This window comes from Adiantum capillus-veneris, chromosome 18, assembly GCF_014529385.1.
Source record: "Adiantum capillus-veneris isolate H3 chromosome 18, ASM1452938v2, whole genome shotgun sequence".
In the NCBI taxonomy this organism is placed as follows: domain Eukaryota; kingdom Viridiplantae; phylum Streptophyta; class Polypodiopsida; order Polypodiales; family Pteridaceae; genus Adiantum; species Adiantum capillus-veneris.
Window position 1 is genome coordinate 11,253,106 of NC_140948.1, and position 20,103 is coordinate 11,273,208.

Consider the following 20,103-nt stretch of genomic DNA (forward strand, 5'->3'; position numbering starts at 1 on the left):
ACCTTGGTGTGAGCGCAAGGCCGCCAAGGGGTGCGTCCGCGGGAAAGAGAAGAGCTCGGGTAAGAGAAGATCCTTCTCTAACACAGATTGCAAGCTAAAGAAAGAACTCAAGGACCTCAAGAACCTTAAGACCCTCAAGAACCTCAAGAACCCAAGAGCCACAAGAATCCAAGTTCCTCGTGAACTTAAGAACCCAAGACTTCAGTGTATGGTCATCACCCGAATCGAAATGGATACTTCGCATGGAGGTGATGAGCATGGGAGTGGGGAAGAAGAATTTTCCCCACCAGGAGGACTTTCCGACCCTCCCCCTTCCCCATCTACGCCAAGGATGGTACCAAATCCTATGGAGGCTTTGGTCAAGACGATGATGGACATGATGATACGACAAGAAGCGCAATGCGCCACCTTGAAGCGCGAGCGCAAAGAAAGAAAGGCAGAATTGGATTGTGAGCGCGAAGAAAGAACGGCAGCCTTAGAGCGTGAGCGCGAGCAAGCGCGCTTGGCGGCCGAAGAAAGAAAGGCAGAATTGGATCGCGAGCGTGACGCAAGAAAGACCGAATTGGATCGCGAGCGCAAAGAAAGGCCGAATTGGATCGCAAGTGCGAAGAAGGATGGTTAGCCTTGGAGCGCGAGCGCGAGCAAGCACGCTTGGCGGTAGAAGACAAAAGAATAGCCTTTGATCGTGAGCGCGAGAAGCCGCGCTTGGTGGCCGAAGATAGACTAGCGGCCGTGGAGTTAGAGCGTGAGGCGTAGAGAGACCAACGCATGCAAGAGTTGGTCCTAGAGGTACTCACCTCGAAACCGGAGCCGATCAAAGATGTTGGTGGTTCTTCTAGTGGCGTAAGCCGAGATTCGGACTCCAACAACCCCGTCACCGAGAAGTTCACATTCAGTAAGTATGACGGTAAGATGGATGCTAATGTTATTCATTCTTGGTTGCATCAATTTAATGCTTATTTTGCGATAACTAAAAGGACAGGGAATAGCAAAGTTTTGACGGTAGCCATGTATCTTACCGGTGATGCCATTGATTGGTATCAAGCGTGGCAAGAGGAGCAATTGGCCACACACCTAGAGGAAACCGATGTAGGCGTGCCCCTTTCTTTCAGTTGGGCCGAATTCCAAGACAAGCTCAAGGCGCCATTCTTGCCACCTCAGTACCTAGCGCGGTTAAAAGAAGATTGGCACAATCTCAAGCAGAATGTAACTCCAATCATGTCTTTTTCTAGCCGTGTTTTGCAGCTTGGCACCCAATTACCAACGGCATGATATAGAACTCTTCAGTGTCCACATACGGCTGAATATCAGATGCAGTTTTCCAATAATGGGAGTAACACATTCTGAGTGGCCAGGACATGCCAACCCTACCTCTGCCGTGTACCCCATCTCTTCAGCTCTGATGCCCAACTTCATAGCTAACTCTGGTGAGATAAAGTTTGCTTTGGCACCTGGATCAAAGAAGATGAGTGCTGTCTGATCTCTGACTTTATCCCATGCTCTGCATAACTCGCTGGCATCTGTACTTGGCCTCTCACCCACCATATCTGGCACCAAACCTGCCGTGGGCTTACGCTTCTCTCCTTTTTTTGTCCTCTTTATCATCTGAGTCATATCTTTAAAGCATTAATTCCCAGCCATCAAGACCTTCTTTTCCTCGAGCGACTTACGCAAAAAGGCTTCCTTTTGTGTTTCTTTGCCTACGCTCCAAAATTCCAAGGCTAAAAATATCTCAACCAGTTGCTCAGTTGACTTAGCGGCATAGTAATAAAATGTTCCTCTTGTCATTCCGGAGCTAGTGACGCGAACAGATTTCATGGCCCAAAATAGCAGTTCCCTAAATTTTAGGAGATGCTTCCATGGCACTTCCATTGGTCATTTGACCATCTATCACCATTGGGAACACATCCAAAAATGCAATGTAGCCCAGTTATCGGGTGATCTTCTCTTCAAACTTTGAGTAGATCCTAGAGATACTTTTATTGCTTAGATTCCAGTGCCGGTTGGCCCGACCAACTCGTGGCGACAAGGCCTTCCCATATGTGGGTGAAACTCTCGGCCGGCCGTTTCACACTGGCCATGCAGTGTCCGTGCATTTGCAACTTCAAAAAGAGGGTCCCAAAAATCAAACAAAAATCAAGGGAAAGAAACCAACAACTAAGGTTAACAGTTGCCACGTCCTCGTGACAGACCCCTGCAAGACGCGTTGAGAGGCTGACTCTGGTAAATCTTGCGAATAGTTGCTTTTTGGGGCTCTTTGCTTTTGAGTTAGAAGCTTTTGGACCAATTTGCTTTTGAGTTTAACTGCTTTTGGGCTTTGCTTTTGGCATCCTTGTAAGAATAAAAGGAGCCCAAGGGCCTCACTCTACAGAGCATCTGGACGCAGAGTCTGAGAGCAGAGGATTCTTCGGGAGTTGTACTTTAATCAAGCATTAATATAAAAGAAATACTAAAAGGGGCGCCCGTCTTTGGGGCTAATCTCTCGAGGCACGGAACTACGTTGGGCCGTGTCGACCAAATTGAACTGTGATTTTCAAGTTGTGAAGTATTTTAAGTGATTCTCTCGTGTGTTGTGTCGGATTCCCGACTTAGGGTGCCCAAGTCGTGTGACACTTGCTTTATCTTTAGGTCACTTGGCCCTCACCGGACAGGGTCCCATAAGTTGGTGGGAACTTTTGCTATTGCTGTTGCTGCTTTTTCTTAGGGTTTAGGCCCCTCAGGCAGGATGTGTAGGTTGGCTCCGTTCTTCAGTGGCTTGACACGTCAGCAGTTTGTGACATCCCCCCTTCTTGAAAGAAAGTAATGATCCGTGATTACCGTATATCTGCAAAACAACTCAAGTTAGCTCAAAAATCTCCAAGAGACAATCCGAGGGACAATCAATTTTCTCAATCCAGATTGGAGCTCTTGATATCCTGGGTCGTTGACTTCCCAGAAAAATCTCATCCAATAAGGAGTCTCATTCCAGATCGGAGCTCTTGATAGTCTGGCGTAGTAAACTTAGCCATCACACCCATACGGTACTGATCTCCAACAGGCGTCTTGGTGCACTAAAATTACATACCCAGGCAATCTCATCCAATTGGGAATATTCAGTGGTTGGCACATCACAATGCAACACAAATCCTCACATATGGATGTTACAAGATACAACGAACATCGCCGCTGAGCACTCCCATGAATCAGACGATTTGCTGTTAGGTGCAGCGGAATGATTGTTGCGCTTTGCTCAAGATGAGTGCTCCGAACCGTGCTCAAGGTTCCTTTTAGTTCTTATGGAAGGGAGAGCCTTCCGTTCTTAGTAGAAAATGCTATGATCACGAACAAGGTGAATGGACAACGAGCGTGCAAGTGTATGAGACTGAGAGATAGAGAGAAGAGAGATACGACACCAGAGACGTTGTAAAACCCTCCTCCGAAGACCCCACTCTCATCGGCGAGAGTGGTCTACTTTTGATTGCACAAAGTGGTACAATGCATATGCGATGGACTGATGCAACTTGGGACTATACCGACGACGACAACGGGGATGACGACGACGACTTTATGGCTGAAATCTGTGGTCTTCTATCTGCTGAAAATCTGCAAATCTTTAGGCTGTTTTGGGTGGCTGAAAATGACTGTTTTGGCTGCGTATTCTAGGGCTGAAAATGGCTGTCTTCTGCATGGGACTAGGGCTGAATCTGCTGCTTCTATTGCATGCTGAAAACGCTGAGCCTTTTGCTGCAAAAGGGCTGAAAACCAAAAGCGCTGATGTGCCTTCCTAGCGTTAGTGGAAAACGCTGTCTTGTCTGATGTGCTGGCGATGGTCAAGATGAAAAACGCCAGGGTCCAGGGGGAGGTGTGGACGATGAGGGAAATCTGCAAACGCTAGGGTTAGGGGGAGGTAATGACGAAGTAGACCAAAAACGCTAGTGTTGATGGTGGGAAACGCCGAGTCTGATGGGTTCTTGATGGTTCTTGCTGAGAAGGTGCCTGTTGAGCGAGGAGCTCTTGCTGCCTCTTCTGCCAGAAAGTGCTAACTTGGGTTTGCTTATATATTAACTTAGCAAAATTGCCCTAGCTACTTTTGTTGGAAAGTCACTTAAATTAATAAGTGAAAAATGTCAAAAATAGGGAAAATAAGCTAAATGCACTGGAAAAATTCCCTAACTGATTCTAATGGATTCTGATGGGAATACTGATGATCATGCTGTGTGCAACCAGAGGATATGCATCTACACTAAGTGACTCGGCATGCATGGTCTACGAATAGACTCACAAAAGTGCCAGATCACTTCTAATCAAGACTTGACTGGATTGACTGAACCCTGATGATGCTGTAGCTTGTCCACGGACACATAGGGCTGGATGTGTCACGTGACATCCCCTCCTTTTCAAAGTGGGGTACTGGTACCGAACTATATGGCGTCGAGGGAGATCGCCAATAGCATCCGGAATCTTGGAAGGGACTCTTCGCCGGCCCACTCTGATGCGTGGGTCGTGCGGTACTTGAACTTCATAAGGGTCTGCAACGCTTGCTTCCTTGGGCCGCGCCGAAAGCGACTCAAAGTCTTCTGTGGCTCCTTCGATGCTACATCTTCGTTGAGGGTCATGCTTCCTTCTTCTTCAAGAATCTCCATGGTTGAAAATTCCTGAAACCATTTCCAACACAAAACCATGAACATACCTATAATATCAGCGTAACCGCGAAACGTTTCACCTTGAAACGCGGTGTTTCACCACGAAACGTTTCAGTCCAAAATGAGAGCACAGTGAAACGTGAGACCGAAACTCTCTCAGGATGTGATATGATTTTGGGCTCACTAGTGATTTTGGGCTCACTAGAAGATTTGTTGTTTCACGTTATGGTAACTTGTTAGTGAAACGGCTTGTGTTTCACTCGGTGAGCGAAACGTTTCAAGGCCCGAAACGTTTCACCTATCCTTACTTGCCGAAACGCGTTTCATGGTGACACTGTACCTATTCCATGTAAAGTGAGTGGAAAAAATCGTGTCTTCCTCAAAGACTGTGCATGCAATGTAGATGAACCAATAGACGGAGTGCCAAACCGTTCACCACACACACACAAACAATGAATCGAATCTTTCTCTTATGATCTAGAGCAATCAACTGTGGCAATTCACAACGGAAATGCCCATGCTTGGTGCTCATACTGTCATGTGCTCTTTCTACAACTGTGTCGTGCCAAGGAAGAGACATGGAATGTGACTTCCTTGAATGCATACTTTTCAGCTTTTCACGAACAATCCGCATACATTTGTGCTCATCCATGAGAGAAACGTGCTCAACATACAATATGTCATGCCTAGGAAAAGGGATCACATAAAGATGTTGACTAAAATACAGGAAACGATCACGAATGAAACACTCGAACAATGCGTGCGTATCAATCATGCGAACACATAATACTTCCTGTGATGGTTCTTGAGATTGAGGCTCGAGAGCCAAGATCGCTTCTTCGTGATTGATCGAATCTGCAACGAGGTTAGCTTCGCTAGAAAAAGCATCCACTAACACCTCATCCTGGTGAACAATCACATCTTCTTCATGCAACTCATCATGCTTGTGAGAAATCACATCTTGATCATGCAAAACATCATACTTATCTTTGTCATCCAAATCATCATGTAAATCATTATCATTCAAATCATCATGCTTCTCATAATCATGCAAATTCTCTGTGTCATGCTGTGGAGAAAGAGAGATTGAGAGTCTCCTTCTCCTGAATCCTTTCAATCTTGTCCTGCATATTAGCAATGAGAGATGGAGAATGAGCAATGTCCTCTCAATGAATGGCAATAGGAGAATCACTTTTGGCATTGAGAGTTATAGTGTTAGTCAGAAAATCCATGAGAGCGTCATTATCACGAAACCATCGAATGCCCAAAATCATATCACATCCTGAAAGAGGAGAAACAACAAATCTTCTAGTGAAGGCAGTCTGTTGAATTGCAAACAACACATCAAGGCACTCCTCCGTGATGAGAGCGTCCATACCGGGACGAAAGCCAGAGACCTCGATAGGAGATCTCGGACTAACTTCGAGGCGGGCTCTCTCAACAAGAGAGGAACTGATCACATCATGCATACTACCTGGGTCAAACAATATGACAAAATGGTGCCCTGACGTACGACCATAACATTTAATGAGAGAATCATCAATGGGAGGGTCCTGAGAAACTTGGGGCACACTCGTGTTATCATTCATTGCATTGACAGAGGAAGTGGGTGCTGTGGGTTCTTTAGATTCAATCGATTCAAGCTTAGGACATGTTTTTTTTTATGTGACCCTTAATGTGACAATGAAAACAGCGACCTTCCTTAGAATAAGTGCTTTGCTCTTCCGACGTGATATATCCTCCTACAATTCCTTGTGCTACCTTTTCATCTGGAGTAAGCTTAGGTTTAGCAATTGTGTTAGCCTTACCCTTAGATTCATTGGAAGAATTCTTTTCTGAGAGATTGTTGGAAGATTGGTTAGAAGAGTTACCCTTCTTACCATTCTTATCGTTCTTACCGTTATGAGGGTTCTGAGAAGTCTGCGAGGTACTTGTGGAAGTCTTGTTCTCCTTGGGCTTTCCCTTGTTGTGCTTCATCCTCTTGGGAGAGAGCGATTGCTACCGCCTTGTTGAGATCCGCGGGGTCAAAGACTTCGACATCAAACTTGATGTATTCGTCTAACCCAAAGAGAAAAGCCTCTTTGCGCTCATCATCCGACTTGCGTAATTGAGTGCCTAGCTGCAAAACATGGTTAGAAAAAGACATGACTGGCATACCATGTTGCTTGAGATTGCACCAATCCTTTTTCAATCGTGCGAGTTACTGAGGTGGCATAAACCGCGCCTTGAGCTTGTCTTGGAAATCAGCCCAACTAAAAGAGAGGGACGTGAATTCGTCGGCTTTCTCTAGGTGCGCGGCTAGCTGTGCCTCTTGCCATGCGTGGTACCAATTGATGGCATCACCCGCAAGGTACATAGCTGCCGTCAAAACTTTGCTATTTCCTGTTTTCTTAGTTGTCGCAAAATAAGCATTAAATTGATGCAACCAAGAATGAATAACCGTAGCATCCATCTTAACGTCATACTTACTGAAAGTCAACTTCTCTGTGACTGGATGGTTGGAATCCGCGTCGTGGCTTGCGCCACTTGATGAACTCCCACGATCCTTGGGTGGTTCGGTCTTTGAGGCTAGCACTTGTTGAAGCAATTCTTGAGTGTGTAGCTCTCTTTGAGCTTCACGCTCGATCTCCAAAGCCTCTCTTTGAGCTGCACGCTCGATCTCAAAGACCGCGTTTCGTGCTGCCTCTTCCGCCTTTCTTTGTTGTTTTCTTTCTTTGCGTTCGTTTCTAAAGCAAGGCGATTGTCTTCTTGTTGTGCGGCAAGTCTTGCGATTCTTTCGTCGCGCTCACGGTCCCTAGCTTCTTGTTGTTCTGCTTTGCTTGCGAGTTGTGCCAATGCAACTCGATTCGTTTCTTGTTGTTGTGCCATCATGTCCAACATTGACTTGACCATCATCTCCATAGGAGTTAGTACAACTCGTGGCGTAGATGGCGAAGGGGGAGGGTCGAAAAAGTCTCCTGGTGGGGAAAAATCTTCGCCGCCTCTCTCATGCTCATCACCTGTATGCGAAGTATCCATTCCGCTTCGGGTGACGACCATGCACTATGATCTTTGGTTCTTAAGTTCACGAGGAACTTGGGTTCTTGAGGTTCTTGAGGTTTTCTTTCGCTTGCAAATCACGTTGAAGAAGGATCTTCTCTTCGCCGAGTTCTATTGTTTTCCGCGGGCGCACCCCTTGGCGGCCTTGCGCTCACACCAAGGTTGCTTTTTCCCACCTCACGTCGATTGGTCGGCCGCTAAGTGCACGGTCGGCTCTCAATGAGTGAAAAAAGACACAAGGGGAGGCTGGACAAGCCCTTCTTTCTTGGGATTCCTGTCACTCTTCAACAAAACACGATTAGGAATCGACACGCCCAAGCGAACTTGGGTTCGTGCGACCTCAACAAGCAAAAAAAATAATTCTTGTGGTTCTTTCCTTGAGTGATATAGAACACTGCCAAAGCTCTGATACCAATGTTAGGTGCAACGGAATGATTGTTGCGCTTTGCTCAAGATGAGTGCTCCTAACCATGCTCAAGGTTCCTATTAGTTCTTATGGAAGGGAAGCCTTCCGTTCTTAGTGGAAAATGCTATGATCACGAACAAGGTGAATGGACAATGAGCGTGCAAGTGTATGAGAATGAGAGATAGAGAGAGAAGAGAGGTACGACACCAGAGACGTAAAACCCTCCTCCGAAGGCCCCACTCTCGTCGGCGAGAGTGGTCTACTTTGGATTGCACAAAGTGGTACAATGCGTATGCAATGGACTGATGCAACTTGGGACTATGCCGATGACGACGACGACTTTATGGCTGAAATCTGTGGTCTTCTATCTGTTGAAAATCTGCAAATCTTTGGGCTGTTTTGGGTGGCTGAAAATGACTGTTTTGGCTGCGTTTTCTAGGGCTGAAAATGGCTATCTTCTGCATGGGACTAGGGCTGAATCTGTTGCTTCTATTGCATGCTGAAAACGCTGAGCCTTCTGCTGCAAAAGGGCTGAAAACCAAAAACGCTGATCTGCCTTCCTAGCGTTAGTGGAAAACGCTGGCTTGTCTGATGTGGTGGCGATGGTCAAGATGAAAAACGCCAGGGTCCAGGGGGAGGTGTGGGCGATGAGGGAAATCTACAAACGCTAGGGTCAGGGGGAGGTAATGACGAAGTAGACCAAAAACGCTAGTGTTGATGGTGGGAAACGCCAAGTCTGATGGGTTCTTGATGGTTCTTGCTGAGAAGGTGCCTGTTGAGCGGGGAGCTCTTGCTGCTTCTTCTGCCAGAAAGTGCTAACTTGGGTTTGCTTATATATTAACTTAGCAAAATTGCCCTACCTACTTTTGTTGGAAAGTCACTTAAATTAATAAGTGAAAAATGTCAAAAATAGGGAAAATAAGCTAAATGCACTGGAAAGATCCCCTAACTGATTCTAACGGATTCTGATGGGAATACTGATGATCATGCTGTATGCAACCAGAGGATATGCATCTACACTAACTGATTGGGCATGCACGGTCTACGAATAGACTCACAAAAGTGCCAGATCACTTCTAATCTAGACTTGACTGGACTGACTGAACCCTGATGATACTGTAGCTTGTCCACGGACACATAGGGCTGGATCTGTCACGTGACATTTGCGGTATGAAGCTACTCAACGACTACCTCGTCACTTTCCCCTGAGTTAGACGATTTGCGGTATGAAGCTACTCAACGACTACCTCGTAACTTTCCCTGCAAATAACCTAAAAAGGTCCGAGCCATGAATCTAGAGGGCTGGTACAACCAAACGCTTCCCAGACGGCAGCGTGCGTCGCTTGTAGGTTCAAGCATACAACCAAATGCTCCCCAGACATCCGTTTGCGTCGTTCAGAGGTTTTCCAGTATACAGCGAAACGCTCCCCACACATTCCGTCTGCGTCGTTCCGAGGTTTAGACAATACTAAAACAACATTTCTCACTAGTCCACCCAGGAGTAAATCACCAATCAATGAAACTAGTATTAAAATCAGAGTCAAACAATGCAAATCGGCACCGAGACAGATACCATGCATTTCAAAGAGATGCTAATTCAAATTGAAAAAGCATTCTCAACATCAGTCAACCTCGAAAGTCGACTTGCTTTCTATTGTGAAACCTACACCAAAATTAGGGTTAGATTTCTTCCATAAGGTTGTAGCCGACCGCAGCATGGTCTAAGAGTGTAGATAATCCTGGCCTCTTGGAGAAGCAAAGCCTCACGTAGTCCAGGGGAAACTAGTGACAAAAGCGTCCGCCCTAGGAGCTTGGGTGCATTCAGTCTCGGTCGTTCTTCTTGTGGAGTTTTTGATGTACTGGGGGAACGACCAAGAGTGTTCAAAGCGGACTCCTAAGACAAAACAAAACAAATAAACTCTTGAATAGTCGAAACAAGCCTCGACAAGCAATGTTCCTGTGGCGGTGATGGTAGCCCCAAGATATAGCAATCACACTAGGCCTCCAAGGTTATCAGCTTGGGAAGAGACACCTGATGAGAGATGTCGAGAAATTTCAAGTAGTAATGTGCAAGGGTTTCTGTGGCAAGCATTCTAGGATACCCCACTCTGCCAGAAGTTGCACTCCGAAGGAAGATGCCAAAAAGCTTGTAACTTCGAGCAAAATTTTTCTTGAAAGGTTGCCAAGTCCTTGGAGTGTATTGCTTGGTAGCTATAGACATCCATCACTGCATGGCACTGCCTCTGAGAAAAACAGCGGTTTGAAAAAGAATCTTTGATTCTTCTCTTGTAAGCGATCTTTATGGCTTATGCCATGTAAGTCAGAGCGATGAAGACGGGAACACGCCCGATGCGTGGTGGAGTAAGGGTGGGAGTGGCTAATAAGTCCGAGGTCGGGACACTTCTCAACACAAAGATTCTTGCTCTGTATGCTCTTTGCTAATAAGTTCGGTTTCCCCGGTCGGGCCACTTCCCAAGTCCGTGGTCGGGACACTTCCTAGCACAAAGATTCTTGCTCTGTTTGCTCTTTGGTAGGACCAATATGCTTTCAGAAAAGCAAACGCCTAAAGCTCTGATACCACTGTCACGAGGATGGGCACCACGTTCCAACGGAAAAGAATAGACTTAACAACTTTAAGCACTTCAAATAACAACTGAACTGAAAGATATGCACAACACACGAGACGAGGAGTGGCGGAGTTTCACCCCAAGAGAGCACTGGCCCCAAACCTTGGTGTCCCCTTTGGTATTTCTTTATATTGCTTCAACTCAGTAAAAGCCGGTACCCCACGCTCTGCACCATCACCGGGAAGCGTGCCAGAGAATGAGCCCATGGCACAAATCTAAAGGCCCTTGGCCTATGAAAAGCAGTTACATGAAAAGCTTCAAACTCAAAAGCTACTGGTCCAAAAGCTGCCAACATGTTTTGTTGGAATCCGTAGAGTTGCCACGTCATGAGCGTAAAAGGCGCAAATCCGTACAGGTGCCATGTCACCATGTCAGCACGTTTTGCGGGTTGTCGATACAGTGTCATCATGCTCCACGCGGTTCTTCTTTGTGTGTGTGTGTCAATCAATGGGAGAAGTTCTTGCCTCCAGTGGAGTTTGCTTACAAAACACATGTCACATGTCCAAGAGAAGGCGCCATTTGAGATTGTCAAGGCTATCAAAAAGGTTCCACCGATTCTGAGCAATTATTAGAGTACATCATGGTTGTTTGCTAGGGAATTCTCATCTCCGAAAGCAGCCTCCGCAACCACACTGACTCAGACTGCCTCTGTGGAGGATAAGGCAATTGTTGGTTGTTTCTTGCTGCTCCGTGAAATTGCTCATGAGCCAAAAGAAAAGGTGTAACGTGTAGTTGACCGTCGTCCATCTGGAGCTTCACCCCAATGTGAATCACTCCATCCTTGTAGAATGATTTTTGGAGTTTGTACCTCTAGTCGCATAGTGAATGCCTAATGACTTGGTCGCCTTTAAATACCGCAGAGTTCGAAGAGCCTGCTCCAAATGTGACTTGGCGGGTCTCTACATGAAAGAGATGAGAAGTCCCATCACAAAACTGACATCAAACCGGGTATTGAGAACCCAAATAAGAGAACCCACCAGTTTCCGATACTGTAGCATCTGCTACATCTGAAAGGTCATACTATAACTTTTGATTGGGTTCCATAAGGGTTGAGATAGGTTTACATTCAGTCATACCAAATGCTTCCAACAACTCTTGGATATAGCGCTCCTGAGAGAGAAAGATGCCTCTCTCTGTCTGCCATATCTCCAATCCAAGAAAGTAGTGAAGCAAGTTGAGATCTCTCATCTCAAACTCCTTGGCCAAGTTCTCCATAGTACTATGGATGTGCTCAACATGACTACCTGTGATCACAAGATGGTCCACATAGAGGATAACATGAGTCACCAATCCTCCCTCACTGTAAATGTATAAATGTGCATCTGCAAAAGAGAGCCTTTAGCAACCTACAAATAATGTCTTTGAAATCTGGATCCTCTAACCCTAGAGGCTGCTCCACATACACCTCCTCCTCTAAGTCACCGTTGAGAAAAGTAGAAACTAGATCCATCTGAAAAACTGGCCACCTGAAAAAGATAGCAAGGGCAAAAACTGTCTGAATGGTCGCCATCCTTGCAATTGGTGCAAAGGTTTCGTCATAGTCCACACCCTTGTCTCTGAGAGAAGCCTGTCACAAACTGCTGACTTGTCAAGCCACTGAAGAACGAAGCCAATATACACATCCTGGCTGAGGGCCCGAGGGGCCTAAACCCTAAGAAGCAGCAGCAACAAGCAGAAGAAGTTCCCACCAACTTATGGAACCCGTCCATTTGGGGCCCAAGTGACCTAAAGATAAAGCAAGATCCACTCAGAGATATAAGACTTCAACAAGTCCAAAATCACCAAGTTAGCTATCCATCTGTCTACGGATGAGACGAGTACGAGAAGTAAAGTCGTGTGCATATATTCTCCCATATTGCTTTCCAAGACAAGCTCGTAAATTGGGGATCTCTATTTGACACTATGGATTTAGGCATGCCATGTAATTGAAAAATCTGAGACAAACAACTTGGCCCAATGATCAGCTTTCACTGCCCTCTTTACCGGGATGAAGTGAGCCTACTTGTTGATGTTGTATGTCAAGAAGGATTTGCGGTTAAAGGTGTTGACAGAGTGCCATAGTCTTTCTCATTATATAACCTTCCTTGATAGTATAACCTGCAATTGTCTCCCTACTTTGTATCCGGTCAAAGGTGTCTACAAAATCGGGATTTATAGCATACCGATCAAGCATATTTTCGAAGTTTTGATGGTGTATTGCCTAAATGGTCGATACTCGTGGCTTTTGAGACAACACATCTGCCTCCAAATTCTTCTTTTCCGTCACATGAACAATTTGAAAATGGAATTGCGACAAAATGTTCGCCCATCTCATTTGCTTATCCGAAGCTGCTTTTGGGACAAGTATTTCAAACTCTGATGATATGTAAACAATGTGAAATATGCTCCGAGCGAGAAATGTCTCCAATGAGTCAGAGCATGTATCACTGCTAATAGCTTCTCGTGGATCTATGCAACCCTCTTCGGTCTCGAGAACATTCTACTCTCATAAGCGATGACATGGCTGTCCTGCATTGAGACCGCTCCCAGATTGCTACCACAAGTATCACATCAAACCTCAAAATGTTTGTGCAAATATGGTAAAATCAAAACAGGACCAGTTGTCTACTTTTTCTTGAGTGTCTTGAATGATGCAATTTCTAGGGGTCCCCAAGCAAACGGAACCCCTTTCTTAGTCAGGGTATGTAATGGAGAAGCAATCTTTGCAAACTTTTGAATGAACCGCGTGTAGTAAGAGCATAAACCTCAAAAGCTTTGAAGTCGTGTACATTCTTTAAGTTTGTCCAATTCCGGATGGTTTCTATCTTGGCCGGGTCCATCGATACACTCTCTGCTGAGATGACGTGTCCCAAAAAGTGTATCTCTAGTAGGAAAAACTCGCTCTTTTTTTGGTTGACCATCAATCTATGTTGCCACAATGCCTCAAAAATGTAAGAGATGGTGTCTATGATTTGCTTCTCTCTTGGGATGTCGTCGAAAAGGGTGTCCACAGATGACTTGTATTCTCTACAAATCCTATCCATCATCCTGTTGAATGTTGTGGGAGAATTTGTGAGACCGAAAGGCATCACCAAATACTTGTACAATCCAAAGGACGTCGAGTACATCTCCAGGAGCGATCTGGATCTAATGATAGCCACTTTTCATGTCGATTCTGTCAAAACACGTAGAACCCTACTGCGTGTTAAGTATATCATTGATCTTGGGTTTTGGAAACGTGTTCTTGATGGTGAATTTATTGAGAACTTTGTAGTCAAGGCACGTTCTCCATGATCCATATTTCTTTAACACTAGAAGCATTGGTAAAAAATAAGGCATACTTGATGGATTAGACCCTTTTCAAGAAGTTCTTTCACTTGGTTTATAATTTCCTCATTCAGGGCTCTGCTTGCTATGTAAGATGGCCGATTTGGTGGCGTACTGCTGGGAATCAAATCAATCGTGTGATCTTCGGGTCTCTTAAGAGGTAGCTCTCTAGGCAAACCCTCAGAGAAACAGTCAGCTTGAGCTTGCAAAATTTCCTAGACTGACAAATTTGACTTCTAATTTTCATCAACTTCATTCAAGTACATTGATTAAACAAAAAGACTAGATTTCATTAATTTAGAAATGGCCGAAGCCAATATAAGTGGGACAGACTCGTCCTTCAATTTTACATCAATAGTCATTTCTTTGAATTTTTCATTCTTTAATGTGGCCTTCCTTGCCCAGTAGTCAACCACTACATGGTTCTTGTGGTACGAAGGGATCCCCAAAAGTATATCACACCCCTCCACAGGCATGATGTAGAAGTCCTTGTGCCCTAAGTACCCCTGACAATGCATCAAAAGTTTGCCTATGACAGGTGTAATGACAATCTCCCTCCCTGCTGCTGCTACCCTGGTGCCGCTAAAATGCCTCCATCGGCGCCCCACTTCAGGCGTTATTCCAAGTCGAGCCGTTAATTCAGGTGAGATGAAGGTGGCCTTGGCTCCGCCATCAAAGAAGATAAGGACTTCTTGATCCACGTATTGTGTCCCACGCTATGCAGAGCTCCGTACTCTCATCTATTTGTTATGGGCTCGCCCCCACAAAATCTGGAACATGCTCATCTGTTGCTTTGGAATTCTCTGGTTTGTCCTCAGCCTGCTCCTTCGGCGCTTCGTTAGAGCACTTTGCAAGAATGTGCTTGTGCTCCCCACAACCATAACACTTGCCCTCTTTATAGTATTCTGCACACTACTTTATTGATAACTTTGGGCCAATGCGTTTCTTCTTTGCTACTTGCCCTTCTTTTTGTTTCCATCAGAAGAATCCTGTCCTGTTGTGCCACGTGGACATTGGCTCGTCCGAAGGATAATACAGTGCCTGCATGCACTCCAAATCCCTCCTTTGCATTCCCCATAAGTCTTTTAATGGAATCGAACTTTTGTTTGAGGAATACCGCGGAATCTCTTTGGGTAGACTGCAACAAAACCGCTCAACTTGTTGCTTGAAGGTGATTTTTTAAAAGGAGAGACTGGTAGAAAAGTATCCCAACACCCTTGGCAATAAGTGTCCAGGGTATTTTCTTTAGTCATCTCCAGATGATGCCAAGCTGGGATGACGTCCTCTTCATACTCTTCTATATGCCATGCTGAAGTGAAGACGCGTTTGAAGTTCAACCATTTTGTAAGTGCTTCCGGCAAGGAGGAAACTGTTCCACCTACTCACATGGGTGCAGAAAACAATGCAACTTCCAACGGGAGCTAGCCTCCTTCCAAGGGGCCGGGGGAAGAGCATCATGCATGGCCTGTTCCCGCCAAGCGAATTTGACAAGGAGTACCAACGTCAACTGTAGGGTGAGGCTTGTGCTAAGCAGATGATCAAGTACTCCAAGGATCCACAATATGCTAAGTATATGAAGAATCATCCACTTGATGAGGTCCATTCACGATGGCATGCTGCCATCCACTCGCCTCTCAAGTAGGCCATGAAGCAGAAAGCAAAGCTGGGTGTAGACAAGCAAAAACTGCACTCGCAAGAAGAATTTGACGATGCTCTTGAGCATAAGGTCAATAAACTGATGAAGACTACAAAGACTTCTCGTTCCTCTATCTTGACGCTGTTGGGAAACAAGCAAACTGAAACACCTCTATAGCGATGTCACCCAAGAGCGTTGAAAGAGCACTACAATAACACCAAAAGCCTTGGAAAATCCCTTTGAAACACCACCAATCCAATAAGAGCATACCCTTGGGAATTTACTAGCCGTCGCCCACCCAAGAAACTATGTCACCGTGGAGCAAAACCCTGTCAAAGCACGGATTTATAGCACACGCCGACCAATGCATATGAAGACAAGAGCCTCTCCTTTCACAATTGAACGACACAAACCCACAACTTCAACATCAATTCCACAATTCATAGATACATACCCTCCCAATCTACCTACACACAATTTGCCACTAGGTTGCCATAGCCATAACCTTGCAGAGAACTAGTCGTAACCTGAAGAGCACAACTCCAATTGGGGCACTTTAAAGCTTGAGAGAAAGCATGAAATATGAATGGCGAGAAAGCTGAAGATGACCAAATTTGAATCTACACGCCGCTACATGCAAAATTGATGCGAACAGGGAGCTATCCCAACACGACTACACGTAGAGTAGGCAAGGCGGGGACAAAAACTGCAACAGAAACCATCCAAGAGGCACAACGAGCTCAAACCTGCAATTTTATGATCTTTTGCTGAACTTTTTTTAAGTTTGTACATGAGTTTTAGTTATATACAAGTCTCGCTTGAAAAAACTCACTCACGGACACTTACAGTAGCCTGATAGATGTCACTAGACTAGCGACTTGCAGTGCATGTACATGTGCTTGCTAAAGCAAGTTAAAAAACCCACAAAAAGAAAGCACACACACCCTTTTGACATCGGGCGTCATGTCCGTATGTACAAATTTACGAAAAACGGGGTGTCAGAAATGCGCCCAACAACGCAAGTGAATCTAGCTCTCTTTTCGGACAATTATTTTGCTTTTTCTTCACTTTGTCCTTGTTGTTTCCGAGTTCTTTGGAGGTGTTTATGCCTTTGAGCTTTTCTTGTGGTTTGTGGCGACGTTTTACTTCCATCTGAACCCTCACCATCATTTTGTTTCTAAGATTAGTGTAGCAGATGTGGGAATGCTAGTTTAGTCTTGTCATCGACTCAAATTTGAGTTACAGTTGCAGTAGGGTAGGAGCAAGATACCCCACAACGTTCGTTGCTCGGGACTGTGCCTCCTTTCCTTAAACATACGATCACTGCTAGATTGATGTAAGTTTGTTGTCCAATAGGTAATATTGGGCTTTTGCATGTGTGTGCTCATAATCTCCCGACTCAAAGTGTCCTCTCAAATGTTTAAATCCCTAGTAAGACCGCAATTTGTTGATGCTTTCTTTATTTATTCAAATCAATTACTTATCATTCTCTACAAGTTTTCCATGCTTGAGAACTCAGGCACAGGGACATTTATGATACTTGACACACTGTTTACCTTGGCTATCTAGTAGGTTAAATTTGTGAGAACTATGCAGCTAAGGAAATTAGACTCGGTTTATTTTTGAATGGCTTGTCATCAAGAGGCTCTCGTGCTGGCTCTATTCAAGAGAGAGGCTCATATACTTCTAGACTGATTGACTGCAACCTTTGTTGCTTTTTGATGTATTTGTCTATTTGCAGATATGGTTGAGAGACTCATCAAAGATAGCAAGCTTATAGAGGCTGTCACTTTTGTTTCTGAGTTCAATCTTTTGGAGCGTTTCCCTCCTGCGCCCTTGCTGAAGTCTCACCTCAGAGAAGCTAGGAAAGCAGCCAAGTCTTTGCTGAAGAATGGGAGCAACAGTTTAGCGGCACAGGTCCATTTTCTTCTTATGAGGAATTCTGGAGCATGTCTATATTGTGGTATGTGCTCACTTTCCCTCGTGTGCTATTTACTTGTCTGTCTGTGCTCGCAGAATGAAGCACTTCAGAAGGAGTTGGGAGCATTGAGAAGTGTCGCTAGTGTTGTGAGAGAATGCAAACTTGAAGATCATTTTAAACTGGATGATGTTGATAAGCAAATAGCAACCTTGGAGCAGACCAAGGCAGAAAGGAAGAGAGTGGCTACTGCTTCGAAGGCACAGCAGCCTTCAAAACGGCCTCGTGCTGATGATGGCTCCCCCACTGGTGGTCAAAGAGGCTCACTCTCTCCAGGGAAAGCCCTTCAAGGCCCGCATGAGAGAGGCTTGTACAATGGAAGCCGCATTCCACCTCCATATGGACCTGTGAGTGTGCCTGATCATAAGCCTGGGCCCCTAGGAGATCTTGAAAGGAGACCTTTGGGGGAGTTCGATAGGAGACTTGTGGATGAGTATGAGCGGAGAGATATTGAACGGAGGCGCTTAGGACTGTTTGATCCTGCTTATGCTGCCTCTTCACGGGCCCCTATCAGTCATGGGCATCCATCTCTCAGTCTGCCTTCCCTTGGCTACAGGTCTACCATTCCCAATGGGCACCCCGCTTATGGTTATTCAGTCTTGCCTTCTCTAGGGATGGGGGGGTTCAAGCCATATTTGTAGTGGTGTGGACAATATAGAACAGAGTGAACGAATGCAAAATTTCGAGGAAGGAGGGAAAGGAGGTGTCACGCGTGTTAGTTTTGTTGCAGCATGGCTACTGATGACTTTACATCCTGTTGAAATCTTGATCTGCTACTGGCTAAGGGCCATGTTGTTTTGAATTTTTATAAATTTGGGTTGTTTAGATGCAGGGTTTTCGTTTGTGATGCCTGTTCCTTACACTCTTTTGTTGTGGAGTAGATTGTGATATTGTTATAGCTGTAATTGGCTACATGGTATTGCTGTTATACCACACAGTTTGTCAAGAAGGCGATGCCTGCCTGTGTAAGTATGTAGAGTGAAAATCTTGTATGTGTTCTCTCTTTTTTGAAAACTTGGACAACGTCTGGGTGCTGGGATTGTGCAACCATAAAGTAGCGTATTTTTTTGGACACCTTTGCTTTGTGCTTTTCAGAATATGGGGAGATGCAGTGGCGCAACTTACAATTGTGCTGCTTGTGAATTGAAATAATGCTGCTTGAAAGGAAGAGAAATGACGAATTCAGTCTAAAATTTGGGAAGTATTGTGTAAACAGATGAAAAAATTGCTCAATTCTTCTCTAAAGTCGGTTTTGAAAAATTATAGAAAAGAGCCGTGTATGATTAGCAAAATGATTTATTTATTTTTGTCTCCTGGAAACTGAGGAGGTGACAAGTGCTGCTAGCAGTTTTTTCTGGCAGGGGTCTGACATTTAAACTCAGTATGATGATTCAAAGTAAGAAACACTGTGAAAGAAGCATGCGGTATATTTGCTTGTGCGAAGTCTCTGCCAGGGAACAGAATAAGTTGGTGTGCCAGGGGCTTTTGATTTACTTCACACCGCTTTGTGCAGGTAATACCTGGTGAATGCATAGCAGATAGGAACTACAGTCAGGGCTTTACATCCATACATACGCCTGAGCAAGGAAATATTGTTTTGGCTCCATTTTGTTGCAGTAATCATTCAATGAAATCACCCCAGCACTTGAGGACTCTTGGTAGTGCGCACACAGCATTCAAATGGCAATGGTTTCCCCCATTGTGTGTTTGAATATAAATCAAAGAGAGTAGGAACATGATTCTCTCGTCATAATACAGGTACTTTCCTAGTCCCCTTTCAGTCATTGGCTCAACTCCATGACATGCAGAAATTGGTGATCTGCATACAGGGTAAATAGCAGCACTATCTTCAAGCCCTAAGCTTGTCACCATCGGCTACACATTCTTGTGACCCTTAAATGTGATCTACGTGAGTTTGCATGTAAATTAGTTGGAAACTCCTCTAGTTGTGTGCACTACATTGTGGTGGTGTGAACTAGGAGGGGTAAGGGAAGGTCCCTCTCTGGCTAGGGTTACACTGGCTCGTTCCTATTTGTATTCGCCCGAATCTTCAAGGATACCTTCAAGATTCCTTTCATTATTCACAATCTAGAGTAAAACTTGATGCAAGAGATCAGGTGTCATGAGCAATGGCATTGGACGTTCTTTGCTAACCATCACACCTTGCCTTGTTGGTGCCCATCCCATGATGCCTACGATATAAATAAAAGAATCCTTTGCTTGTTGTCAACAGAAGCTAATGGAATCTGGTGCGACAACATTGTATGGTAAAAGGTGCTGTAGGGAACGATGGTTGGTGAACATGGAAGCAGGCACCACAGCTGGACGTAGGTGGAGGCCAGGGCGTGTGGAACCGATCATCATTAATACTGCTCTTTCTTTTAAACAAGGTGAATGATCACGATGGCCTGCTAAGATAGTGCTATAAAATTAGGAGTAAGGCAAGGTATTAAGAAAAATACTCACTATTACCATGTCTAGCTCGATGT

The 20,103-nt window shown here is 45.0% G+C and overlaps 1 protein-coding gene across 2 annotated transcripts in view; it reads left to right on the forward strand.

Moving 5' to 3' along the window:
- The window catches only part of LOC147435230 (uncharacterized), a 44,253-nt gene extending 25,812 nt beyond the window's left edge, over nt 1-18,441 (forward strand). For both annotated transcript variants that reach the window (XM_086488320.1, XM_086488319.1), the window contains exons 3-4: nt 17,378-17,553; nt 17,653-18,441. In XM_086488320.1, coding sequence (XP_086344446.1) covers nt 17,378-17,553; nt 17,653-18,255 — 779 coding nt within the window. In that variant the 3' untranslated portion in view covers nt 18,256-18,441. The remainder of the gene's footprint in view (nt 1-17,377; nt 17,554-17,652) is intronic.
- The last annotated feature ends 1,662 nt before the right edge of the window (nt 18,442-20,103 follow it).